At 39.5% G+C, this 13,901-nt stretch overlaps 1 protein-coding gene and 1 non-coding gene across 2 annotated transcripts in view; one reads left to right on the forward strand and one right to left on the reverse strand.

Moving 5' to 3' along the window:
- Positions 1 to 13,901, forward strand: part of LOC145769003 (myoferlin-like) — a 249,109-nt gene that overhangs the window by 71,767 nt on the left and 163,441 nt on the right. Inside the window, exons 13-14 of the mRNA XM_082580605.1 lie at positions 2,235 to 2,359; positions 11,579 to 11,685. Of these exons, the coding sequence (XP_082436731.1) occupies positions 2,235 to 2,359; positions 11,579 to 11,685 (232 nt within the window). The remainder of the gene's footprint in view (positions 1 to 2,234; positions 2,360 to 11,578; positions 11,686 to 13,901) is intronic.
- LOC145769720 (U6 spliceosomal RNA) lies at positions 13,301 to 13,402 on the reverse strand. Its single transcript, XR_014289045.1, has one exon. It is a non-coding gene; the product is annotated as a U6 spliceosomal RNA (small nuclear RNA).

Genomic DNA, 13,901 nt, shown 5'->3' on the forward strand with positions numbered 1-13,901 from the left:
ACAAAAATTCAACGGCCTCATCTCCATGCACCAAGTTAAAACAGAAATGATTGAAGCAGTAACATTGGTTAGCATTGCATATCATTGTTTTTGTATAAGCATTTGTTAATGTTCAGCTGTAATTTATTTCCTGAGCTTTATTTTTAAGCACTAAACTTAATCTGTTTTGAAAAACGATAGTGTTGATATCGCAGCTACAGTTTTTCTTTCAAAGTGAACGTTTTTTCTTATTTGCGCATTGTTTTTACTCTTTCAATTAGACAGAAATAAAAAGTAGCAATAACGCAATGTAACTTACTAATTTTATTATCTTGTCTTACAGAGTAATGAGCTACTCACTTGCCCTTTAATAGATCATTATTGTGCAATTTTAAATTTTAAGATGACGTTATCATGACTTTCATGACGCTACCTTGACTTCATCGTCTGACATAAATCTGAGGTCACTTTCTGTCAGACCAGACCCATTGAAAAATTAAAAAAGATGTGTGTAGGTTGCTTGAAGCAAAATGCTTTTTCACCACTAGTGGGCTGCTTTTTAATTTTGATGCTTAGACCTCTTGAGGCAGGGTATCTCATCATCTGACAGTAAAATGGTTGTCATTTTCGGATTTCTCCTAGTCAAATTATCGGAAACAATGCGAGAGGCTTAAAAATCTGAAATGTTCTTTTAGCAGGAGAAGCTGAGGTAGATTTGGTAGATTTGCAAAAGGTGATGAAAAAAAGCACCACGAATACTGCCAGTGAACTCTTCACTTACATTTTGTGTGTAGCCTACGCTCTTCTGCTGATGTTGATTTTTCAAACTGCTTTGTAGATAACCCAACTGTTTATCCGAGCCAAGTCGAATGTCGATGACATCGTAAAAGACGTGTAGGCCATCTTCTGCTAGCTTCTTTTAATGAATGCAGCCTAAACATTCTATCTAAAACATCCACACCAACTTTTGTTTTATTGCAAAGGGGCGGAGTTTCACGTTTACGATTGTTGGTTTAGGGCAGTGGTTCTCAACCTTTTTGTCTTGGTGGACCCCTTTTGGTGTCTTCGAAGCGGTCGCGGACCCCTAAAAATTTCAGTTCGAAAATTTTTGGTATATCGCGTTTCCTTATGGAATCATATGTTACATAAGTTTCAAAGCAACACACTTAAAAGAATTTGCTGAATTCGCAACGCACTTGACGATTGATGAGATTGACGAAATTATGTTATGACTTATGAGCTATATGTTGGCACACAGGATCAAACATCGGTAAGCTATATGCTCATTTGATGTTTTTCTATAACTTTTATCAAAAGATAATAGAATACTTGCGACTGTTACAAAGAATTTCTTCCTTTTTTCATTTGAAACCAATATTAATTCGTTATAATCACAGTCATTGCCAAACCGTGAGTGGTGATAGACTGCTGACTAACGTTTGTATTTCTAAATTAATCATTGATCAACAATCTGTTGTCTTAAATAAATTTAGTTGAACATAGCCAACATAGCCTTATTAAAAGGTTTAAGTAATTTATATGATATTTTAGTTAAGAAACCAAACCTTTGTGCAATGTCCTTTGCAATTTCAAACGACGCACTAGTGCGTTGCGACTTACAGTATAAGAATCACTGTAGGCTAATACATAAACAAAGCACAAACAATTTTTAAATTTCTTAATTTATCCGTCATGTTGAAAACTCGGAAACTTTCGCGGACCCCCGGAAATCGCTTTACGGACCCCCGGTTGAGAACCACTGGTTTAGGGAATAGCAACGTTTTTAGGCTATGTGAGGTGCTCAGAATGTTTACAGATTTACATTTTTTTAATACTGATGATACTAGATTTAAGTTTTTCTAAGTTGATGCAGGTAACACTTAAATTCATCTTTTTCTGCATTTTAGTGTTTACATTACTAATTTCTCTGACAATGCAGCAATTTTGGGATTACAAAAATGAGGCTAAGCAATCAAATAAAAACTCAAGAATGAAAAAAAAACTTTGTATTCTGATGTACTGCGGACCTATTATTAGCTGACCTATAAAAACTTATTTACAAAAACATAACATGCAATGAAATCAACTAGAAAAGTGTTTCCTCTGAGTTTTACAAAATTGGAATTGCAACCATTTGAAAAGAAAAACATGTTAATTGGCGTGAATGGTCCTTCTAGCGTTAGAGACTTTTTTCACACGCCACTTTGTTTGGTATTGCTCATTTACGTGGCAAATTTAACATTGATGTATTTTAGGTTGTAAATATTATTTTCTTCCTTGGAACGCGAAAAAACCCATCACAATGGTGACGTCACAATGGGAAAACGTTAACTTTCGATTACATGCTTTGAACTTCATACTCAGAGTGTGTGACAAAGCAGTGAGTTAATTACTTATAATATTCAATAATTATTATAACTAATTGGTTAGTACACGGTTTTCAGTTTTTATGTTAATAATATATAATAGTTCTTTTTAAACAATAAATACTATTAAAGCTATAAAAGGTGCTCAATGCCAAGCAAAAAGCCAAGCAGAGCGACTTACATCAAATATAGTTATTACTCTCTAAAACTTATTTTTATTACTGTTTTAGAGAGTAATAACTATATTTGGTTTAATAGTTCTTTTTATTGACAACGATGACACATACCAAAGATGTTCGCCTCTACCTATTCGAAAATCTTGATCCAGTCCTGATCCGACGAGTACAAGTCTTGATCCTGTTCTGATCCAACGGTTTTTGAAATTTAAAAGATCCTTTCCTGATCCTGACAATTTTTAATGATTCTGTAAATACCTCTGCTTCCTGGCAACCCTAATACACAGCCCTTATTCCTTTAAAAAAAATATGACTGAATTCTAATTGGCATGTTATTTGTGATTTCCCAATCCATGCCCGTGTTATTTTGAACTCGGGTGCGCACTGCACAGTAGTACATCGAAACTATGACTCTCTTCGAGTTATGCATAGGCTTGGTCACAGCGGTAAACCATAATTTCTTCGTGGGAAAATTGTAACTTAAAGTTCCCGGATCCTTTCGTCTGCATATAATGACCGAAGAAACACACACTTGAACTTCTTTTCAAACAGTGTATTTCTGTAAAAATTAGCCCACGGCTACCGAAAACGAGGGGGTGCAACGCGTACACCACTGAAAACTGTCACTACAGAACAGATTACTTGGATAAAAGACGGAACCTTTGTCCAGCTAGCAAGCACTAAGCCAACAGTTAAATGTGCGGCCAACTTTCAAACAATCATTTTACGAATGACCAGAATAGATATCAATATCTCAAATTCACGTAGAAAGTAACTGTGACGCAATAAATGAAAGACAATTATGAAGTCATTCCAACAGGTGTTTAAGCTGATGTAATATTTCCTGTTTAAACAGGCCCAAACAGGTCCAAACAGGTCTTATGAACGATGGTGCAATTTTGGCACATGCTTTAGGAATTTCCATGACGTAATATTCAGTAGACTTGAACGGTTTTTATATGACGTTTGATTTGGTGAAAATTGTCGGGAACATAGCGGCCCCTAGTTATGACAGTCTGACATGGCATAACTAAAAAGAAATGACGACAATTGTGAGCCAATGAATAAAAACACATGATACACAAATTGTTTGAATCACTCACGTTTAAGTTAATACGCAAATACAAAGGGCATGCAAAGAATGAACAGCAATAAGAATAAACACGACGATACATGAAATTGGTACCATAGGTACACGCTAAATGACGCTATATACAATGGTTGCGATAATAACCGACTGTTCCGGGCTCAGACAAGGGTCGGCCACCGCAGACAAAACCAGACTCAAACCCTAACACTTAGGTGTTCTTTACGGGGGCGAGGCACGAAATATCCCTCAACACGTAGTCTACTTTTACTTTCCCCGTACTCTCATCATAGTTGCAGACGGCAACTTTGGCTCTACGAACCACAGGCTTCCCTTTCCTAATTTGTGGAACTACCTCATGCACCCTCCCAAGTTGATACTTCCCACGTTTACCAATGTCTTGGAGAGAACCTACCACTACAAGTTGACCAGGCTCCAAATTCTCGGCCATTTTTAGCCATTTTTTCCGGCCCTGAAGACCTGGCAAGTAAAAATCGATCCATTTACTCCAAAACTGCTGAGAAAGTGACAAATTGAACCGATAATCCCTTCTTAATTGGTCACGATCATGTGGTTGCCCAACAGCACAGTATGGGTCTAAGTATGGGGTCAAAAGTGAGGCAGGGGTGATGACAGTAAAATCCCTAGGGTCGTCACTCAAAGGTACCAAAGGGCGTTCGTTCACGATCCGAACGGCACTACCTGTGTACGTAAGCAGTTCAATAAAATTGGGCTTACGAATTGAAGAGTCCAAAATGTGAAAAAAGTACTTGGTCATATCGGCCACGAAACCAAATCTGCCAAGCCGCAATCTAGCCAAGAGATCTGCCAGAGAGTTTAACAAATCAGGACCCGAAAACATTACATCATTAACACAAGTTCCTCGAAATTCAGATTGTTTTAAAGCCTTGTTCCTTAAAGCAGCAGCTCTATCTGACGCCAACACAAATTGTTAGGTAGATCAATATCTTCCTTCAACGGAACAGGTATCTCAAATCGACCATCTTTCAACTCAATATTCGGTTCGACAAGTTCTCTAGCCAAAATATCATTGCGAGACAATTCACAGGTTTCATTTTGCAAAGTCAAATCCTGAATGACTTTATTCAGGTCTGCTATTTCCATATCTCGAGACTCAATTTTACGCTGAAAGCCAGAGATGACATCCGACTCTGAAGACGTCTGCACTCTGCACACTTTAGCAACGCTTTCAACTAAGGGTGACTTACCACCACAAGCCAACCAACCGAGAGGAGTGAGTAAAGCATGCGATTCACTGCGATTGTCACCAACACGCTCTTCTTTTGCACACATCAAATAAGCGTTGTCGTTGCCAATCAGTACATCTACAGTACTACAATCATTCAAATGAAACATATTCACGTCATGAAAATGACGGAAACCACTTAAATCTTGTTGATGAGGTAAAGTTTTAACATCGTCAGCCCAAGCTGGGTTAACCACCGAGGTTATATCACAAAACAGTTCATCAGTCTCTAACGACTGGATGTTGAGTTTAACAAGGTCAGCACAAGTAGGTTTCTGACCAGCCAGAGTATCTATTTTAAACGACGCTTTATCATACGGTTTAAGACCAAGTTCGCACACCAAGTCACTCGAAACAAAGGTCAACTGCGAACCAGGATCATGCTGACAATACACCAACTTCGATTTGCCAGTCATTGGATTCAAAACACGAGCAGCAGTAACGCGGTTAAAGGCTGCTTTAACACTTCCAATCTTAACATTACGCACAGGAACTCTGGCACCAGCCTCATCTTTACCGACCAAATCCAGAGAATCACGTGACGTCACATAAAAATCATGCAGAAGAAAATAGTGTTTCCTATCGTTGGTAGGTCCACACTTACGACAGTTATTTGCATGATTACAGTCTCTAACCATATGCTGGCGCAAACAATTCAAGCATTTGCCAGCTTTCACAATGACATCTCTCCGATCTTTAGGTGTCAAGCGCAAAAATTCTTTACAATTAGACAAAAAATGATATTCAACTTGACCACGTGACGAACAACAAAAACATGCCGGTATGTCACTACGTCTGGCCACACCGCCGCGCGGTGCGCCAACAGCAGTCGAGTACTGCGAACTCCCTGAAATCACATTATCATGGGGTTTTACCGACGTCTGCCTAACCGGACATGAAAGCAATTTTCCTTTGCCAAACTTTTTAAAATGCTGCGACTCACCAGAATCGCCCATTAGCATGATGCTAAAATCAGTCGACTTGCGCGTTTCCTCCCGTACTACAAAATCAAACAAACTCTGAAAAGTAGGTTCCTCAGTGCTACCATACTGATCACCTAAAAAGTCAAGATAACGCTGCTTAGCGTCAAACGGGAGTCGTTTAGCCAAATCCAAAACAAAACGTCCTTCTAATTTATCACGCTGACCATAAGCTTTCGCGTAAAGCAAACACTGCGACAATTCATCTTTAAACTCTTTCAAATCACTGGAAGAGATAGAAGTCAATTTGCTACCATAGCGATACTTTCTAATTTCTGGTTCTGCGAAAAGACCTCCACGAACTCCAAAACGTTGGGACAAGCGAGCTAACGACATTTCTATCCTGTCTTCCTCTGACAAGCCAGGAGTGTCAGAAACCAAATTAGCAATCGTTTGTGCAGCTGTTCTAACACAAGCTGCTTGCAACAAAGTCAAACGAGTTCCCTTAAAGGGCGAAGCTGCCATCAAGGCCATAACACGATTTTTAAAGAAGACAAATGGCATATTATTACCATCGTAACCAATCAAGGCCGCCTTATCGAAGAACGTCCTACTATTTTGGTATTCAAAAAAGCAATCCTGCTGTTGAGAACTCGATTTAGCGGGAGAAGACAAGCTATATCCCTTAATGGGCTGAGTGGGCTCAGTCACATGCACAGCCCGATCACGATCCTCACATACGTTAAAATCAGGAGACACGATACGCCTCTCACAACCACCCAAATTACGTGTAGCTGAGCGATCAACAACTAGCGGCGCAGAAAACTTTGAAGGGGGCAAAGCATTACTGCTAATGGCGGCCCCGTGACCTGTACGCTCTGGGGGAGGAGTTCGGTTGTAATTTGCAGACCTTGGCTCTACAGCCTTCGGAAGACCCTTAGCCGCGGCCCCGAGACCTCCTGAAACAGCTGGAAAACATGTGGATTGTACAGGTCCACTTACAGATTGAACAGGCGTCTGGAAAAGGTTAGGTAAATTAAACTGCGATTGATGTTCACTTCTGGAATGCCTAGAAGAGCCCTTCCTAGAGCTACGCCGGGAGCCCAACTCAGAACGATATTCAGCTAAAACTACCTCTTTACGTTGTTCGGCCCTCAACTGAGCGTCTTTGAGTGCGAACTCAGCAGCTCTAGCTTCGGCTCTCGCGGCGGCCTCAGCAGCTCTCGCTTCGGCCTCAGCAGCTCTCGCGTCGGCCTCAGCTCTCGCGGCAGCCTCAGCTCGTATGGCCTCAGCTCGTATGGCCTCAGCTCTTGCGGCAGCCTCTGCTCGTGCGGCAGCCTCAGCTCTTATGGCTTCAGCTCTTGCGATGGCCTCAGCAGCTCTTGCTTCGGCCTCAGCTTGGATCTGGAGCTCCTCTCGTCTTAACTGTAGGTTAATTTGTGCAACTATCCGTGACGAGCTCTCAGACATCCTAGTGCTTACATTTGAGGCGCTATCCTCAGGATGTATGTCAGCATCCAACCTATCTGACAACTCACTTTCTTTTTGTTCGAAGTTATTTTTTAACGAGTTAAATTCGGGATCTACCCTATCACGAAGTTCTGCCAAGATTGCAGAGTTAACAATTTTACTCAAAAGAGCATGGAAATGCCGTAATTCCTCTTCTAAAGTAGATAACTTAGATCTAAACATTAACAGTTCCTGCTTATCACTCAAAGAACCTAGGGCTACAGAAAGTTTCCCAATTTGAGTCAAAATATCCCGTCTAAGATGCCGGGCCTCTCGAACTGACTTAGCCTCATCGTTAATGGGTCCCTCCCCAGAATGGCCTGCCCGACCGCAAAGAACATCATCAGGCTTAAACTCAGTCGAGTCGACGGCGGTCGAGTCCCTGTCGCCACCGAGTGTAGACATATTAAATGTTAGGGCTAAATTTAACAATTAAAAAATTAAGTTACACAAACACACAAAATTACAGTAGTTATAAAAAACTTAACTGCAAAGACCGTAAAAATACAAAAAAGAATTTAAATGCACGATACCGTAGCTGTACGAGTATGTGAAGTCCAAACGTCCACAAAACTTGCTTGGATTCGTCCACTTGAATCTTCAAGCACAGATGGATTGCCTTTAATCTTCTTTCTTGCCAATAAATGTCAAAGTTATTTTTTCTTCTGTACCAAACTGAGAAGAAATGTCTTTACTTTTCTTTACTTCTTTAGACTAATAAGATCTTCTTTTATTATTTCTTTGCTTTTGTAGCCTACCAACCAACAACTTCGTCTTTTATTTTTTATGGTCACAGCGGTAAACCATAATTTCTTCGTGGGAAAATTGTAACTTAAAGTTCCCGGATCCTTTCGTCTGCATATAATGACCGAAGAAACACACACTTGAACTTCTTTTCAAACAGTGTATTTCTGTAAAAATTAGCCCACGGCTACCGAAAACGAGGGGGTGCAACGCGTACACCACTGAAAACTGTCACTACAGAACAGATTACTTGGATAAAAGACGGAACCTTTGTCCAGCTAGCAAGCACTAAGCCAACAGTTAAATGTGCGGCCAACTTTCAAACAATCATTTTACGAATGACCAGAATAGATATCAATATCTCAAATTCACGTAGAAAGTAACTGTGACGCAATAAATGAAAGACAATTATGAAGTCATTCCAACAGGTGTTTAAGCTGATGTAATATTTCCTGTTTAAACAGGCCCAAACAGGTCCAAACAGGTCTTATGAACGATGGTGCAATTTTGGCACATGCTTTAGGAATTTCCATGACGTAATATTCAGTAGACTTGAACGGTTTTTATATGACGTTTGATTTGGTGAAAATTGTCGGGAACAAGGCTACTTGTAAAGAATAAAATCTGATAAGTTGTGAATAATTGTATACGCTGTTTTCAACCTTTGATAAGCTGCAAAAACCTTTGAATCCTGTCCTGATCCTGATCTTGCTCTTCCAAAAAAATCAAGATCATGTCGTGATCCTTCCAATTTGCAAGAATCCTTTGAACATCTCTGATACATGCCACAGCATATCTAATTGTCACGTATACTTGAAGACTGACAGAAACAAGAAGATTACCATCGAGACAACCGACTGCAAACGGCGTTCTAACAAATGATACAAATAAGATATGTGTGAAGAAAAATAAGATATTTGTCCCAATTTTCCATAGAAGTCGGTTAATTAAACCTCGTTACGGTTGGATGTAAAAAAAACTAGCAAACGGATTAGCTATTTGATCACGGGCAATGACAGTGCATTAAAACCAACAAAATGGAAGGAAGTTTGAAGTAAAACAATTCAAGAGATAAATGCACGCATTAAAGGGTGATTGTGAGATTTCTTTTCTGATCTCAACCCGTTGTGCAAAAGTGTAATTCCAGAACATATGGGCAGATTAAACATAACCTATTGGCGAATCTGTTGTCGTGTGTTTTTATTAGCAGTTTCAACAGGCAGGTTTTCGTGTTAGGGCCATACAAATGTTTTTGCGATGGTAGGTGCTTAGATTTACTTGGTTTGCATGTTTTATTGCATCTTCAAGTTACATTGACGTTGAATGCATCACGCTAATTAAACACTTCCTAGAATAGAACTAAACTGGCAAACTATACCAATCCCAAATACCTCGATGTTAAACTAGATAGGTCTGTACAAATCCCACATCGAAAACGTAAGAGCTAAGGGGCTTCTCGAAGTAATATCATTGTCACAATCAATGTGTAAAACCTCGCGACGGGCTGCTTTGTATCTTGACCGAACGTGCTGTTTTGATTGTGGAATTCTTATGTTATATGTTATTATCGGTTAGTGTCCGGTAGTAACTGCTGATTGCGAAATCTTTATTAATAATAATAATAATCGTGTTTTTATTTGCGCCCATTGCGATAACATAAAAAGTCATACAGTACACTGCGATCACAGATGCGATACAACAGACGACAGGAAGCAGCGAAGTCACATATAATCTTCGAGTCAACTGCTCCCCTTATTTTGGCTTGCCATTAAGTGTCTTTGCCGAGACACAGCCGCGTGCTCTGGAGCGGTGTCAAACTCGCGCCCTTTCAAACGTCGACTACGCTACGTCTCACCACTCGGCTACGCAGCCGACAGCCCTACGCACTTACGCAGCCCTATTATGTGACGTATTTCTAGAACATTTTGTTGACGTGTGAACCTGGAAAGTTTTTTTGTTTTTTACAATTGCCAGATGTTGTTTGTTATGATGTAGCATTACGTAACCTTCTCGAAGTGACCAGACCAAACAACCTGCTATAAATAGTGGTGTAATTTGCATGATTTATTGTGATTATTATGAGTTGCAGATTGTTGTTGTTGTGGTAGTGAGTAATAGATGCAGAGATTATTGTTCATTGAGAGTTAAAGTAATCGAATACAAGTAGATGAGAGTTGGTGCTGATATAAATTGTGATCGAAGTTAGAGTTACATGAGAAGCTGTGTTGAGCCGTTCGTTAAAGTCCTTCAAGAATTCTCATATATCATTTCACTAGTAGAACTATTCGACATTTAATTGACTGCCTTTCGGTAATATCCCATTAAACTACGTCATTGAACCTTTCCAAGTCCCTTTCCTGGTAAGAGATAGAAAGAAATCGTGACAATCATACAGAAACTAGGACACTCTGATTGGGGTGTCCTTCCTGATACAATACGGTCAACTGCTTTAGCATGCTATTCGGTTGCAGAATATGCCTGCCAAGTTTGGAAACGCTCGGCACATGCCAGGAAAATCGACCCCATATTGAACCAAAGCTGCCATTTGATTACAGGTTGCCTCAAACCAAACAACATCACGCCGTTACACATTCTGTCTGGAATTGCTTTTTGTAATATTATAAGAAGCGTGACCAGAAGAAAGAAAAGATCACGTCAGGACATGTATTTGACACACCCACTACATGGCCAAACCCCAGCACGCAGGAGATTGAAGTCATGAGAATGTTTCCTTGCTTCAGTTGTCTCACTGGGTCAAGATGAGGTTGCCACCAATGTGCGGGTCCAACAGTGGAAAGAGGAGCTGGCAGCCGGGCCGAGGAGCCCTCTCCCACACAAGGCCTTCCTCCAGGAAAGCGTAAACCATGGAAGTATTGGCAATGCCTCAACCGCTTAAGAACATATTGGAAGATGTAAGACATTGATACGACACTGGGAGTATTTCTTAGGAAACACAAGTTGTAAATGTGGACAGGAGCAAACGATGCTACATTCCTTGATTGTTCTGTCCTAAAGGCAAGATGCTCTGCACAGATGCTTAGGTCTAGGGTTTAGTACGAATTCAACTATACAGCAAAAGCTTGAGTGATGCTCTGGAGTACGGCCGAGTGACACACGACGAAGAAGATTGACATTTTTCGGCAGTATAAAAATATGTCAATATAACTTTACCGTAGCCTATGGAGATGTAAAAAGTTGATGAACACCCTACTGACGTACTTCAAATCACAGCTACGACTTCATCAACGTTATAGTAATTTTGTGCAAATTTTGCTTATCGTTTAATTTATGCATTCTACTATCTTCTTTGGTATTCTTTTTGGTATGTGGTACCTTTGTTGTAGCAAACGCTTAATAAGCGTCCTATTGTCTTTTATGTTGAACTAAACCGGCTATGTTTAATGCAAACATGCCGTTCAAAAGCAAATTAAATTTATCATACAAATGAAGTGATTAAGCAAATTCTATTGTTTTTCTGCTATGGTCATAGTTTTGTTTTTGCAATCCGCAAAATGTTTATTCCCCCATAGGACGACCACATGAATCGAATCAAACGAACGATGAAGAATAATGGCACGGAATGGGAAGTTGCGTCCGAAATAATCAATTTGCTAGACATCTTAGTTCTTGAAATATCGTAAGTTCATTTTATGAAGTATTGTGTGGTTTGGAGAGTGAATGAGAGTTTCAGAAGCCGTTCAAACAAGTATTTACATGTTTTGATCAGGTATTTGCTTATTCAGTAGACCATGGCCATGAGTAGACTAAATAGCTTTCAAAACCACTGAATCGCAGAAATTCTTTGTATTTTTTTGAAATTGTATTTACCGATAAAAAGGAAACATGGAAAAAATGGGGTAGGCAATTTAACGTATTAGAGAACAACTACACGCCCAGTCAAGCCGGTGCAAGAGAGAAGCCCAGTTACGGATCAATAGATACATTGCCTGGAAATTCAACGTTCGAAATAAAAGTATGACAAGGTTCAATTCGAAATTTTTGTGTTGCAGATCGCGATTCCGGGTATTGAACCTTCTTCAGTACAACTATACCAACAGCATAGTACAGTAAAATTTACAGCCGTTCACTTTAGAAAATGATTAAAATGCTATTTAGTTGCCAAGAAACAAATTAGTCTGCAAAATTAGTCTGCGAGCAATAATTTCCACAAGCTTATAGAGAAAATGTAAACTTTCTGGAAAATCAAATTATGTTTTCAAACAACACAAAGGAAAGATACTGTGATACACTCAAGTAACGTTCATATACATAAGTAGGAGAGGGAGATTATTCTACATTTTTTTCAAATCCAGTATTTATTTTAATTCCAATTAGAGATGTAAATGCAAAAAAACGAACCGTTTTTTTTTTTAAAAACGTGTTTTTTTTCAAAAAAAAATTGGGGCAAAAAACACGCGTTTTTTTTCATATTTTTCTGGAAAAGTTGCAGATTTTTTACAATCTGCAGCTTAGTTTCATTATAGTGCTCTTGAAAAACATTAAACTAGTAAAAATGATTTTATTGGTGTGCTGAAATTCCTAAGTGTTTGTGCTTGGCAGCATATGTTTTTTGAATGCATAGTCCTACGTTGTTTCGCTTTCTTCTTCATTCTCAGGCATGTCTGTGGCAGTAGACCTGACAAACATTGAATTAATGCAATTTGATACATGACATAATGTAGATGAGTTAATTTCTTTTTCCTTTTATGGAAGTTAGCTTACGACAGGGGTCACCAAATGGCGGCCCGCCACGCTGTATCGCTGCGGCCCGCGGAAGGTATCAGCGTACAAGTATAACCAAAAATACTTTTCTTGAGGGAGTTAAAGAGCACGAAGGAAAAAAATACTTTCCTGGAAGCATATTTTCGCATTGCATACGATTCCACCGACCGACCAATCAGATTATAGCTCAAGGTGGAGGTTGCTTAAAGTTATTCCAATGCGATGTCCAGCCACACTGTCCCAGTGGTTGATTAAAACGTCTGTTTTCGAATTTTGAAATTGTCTGTGAGCATAGGGTTGCTTATTTTAAGTTTGCAAATGTCATGTAAACACTAGTGCGAGTTTCACCGTTATTGTGTTTCACGAGCAGTGTTCTCTTTATACAAGTTTTTGTTGGCAAAATGGGTCGGTGTGCCAACTCAATTTATAATAAATTGGCAATATATTACATATAAATTTAGAGACTTTTTCTGATTGTATTATGAAAATATTTAGCTTAGTAGGCCTACTGCAAAACGTTTTTTTTTTAAAGAAATATGGAACGCTTCACGATTTTGCGTGTCATCCTTGCACAGGAGCCATGCTAATCTGTATCGTTCCAATTATAGTATATGCACTGCCGAAGCAAATACTGCAAAATGTTGTTAATCAACAAACTCTTGCCACGCTGATGAGCACCGCAAGTGACAGTTGTCTATAATAAAAGAAAGACGGTTTTATAGATTCTCACAAAAAGGATGAAAAACCAGCTCATTGCTTTTTTAGAGGGAAGACTGTTCATAAATTACGATTTTTCGGTGATTTCCACAAGCGTTTGTTTCATGGTACCTGGTGTGATGATGTCTAGTTTAGCGTTGGTGGTGCCTTCAACATTCAGTTGCAGAATGGTCACTCCTTGACCTACAAACAGCTGGTGCTGTTCACCCTGACAAAGGCGCTGTGCTGGTCTGGGGGTGCCATTCTGATGATTGTTCTTCCACATAACTTTATAGCGACAGTTGTAGCAAGTTTAGTTTCCCAAAGTCGGTACTTGAGGGGGCGGCCACGTGGAGGTACTTGCTTTCGTCGGCAGAGAGTGCTGCTTGCGAGTGTGGTGAAACGCAGACGGCAGCACACATTATCAAGGATTGC

Source organism: Aplidium turbinatum, chromosome 4 (genome assembly GCF_918807975.1).
Source record: "Aplidium turbinatum chromosome 4, kaAplTurb1.1, whole genome shotgun sequence".
NCBI classification, from domain to species: Eukaryota; Metazoa; Chordata; class Ascidiacea; order Aplousobranchia; family Polyclinidae; genus Aplidium; species Aplidium turbinatum.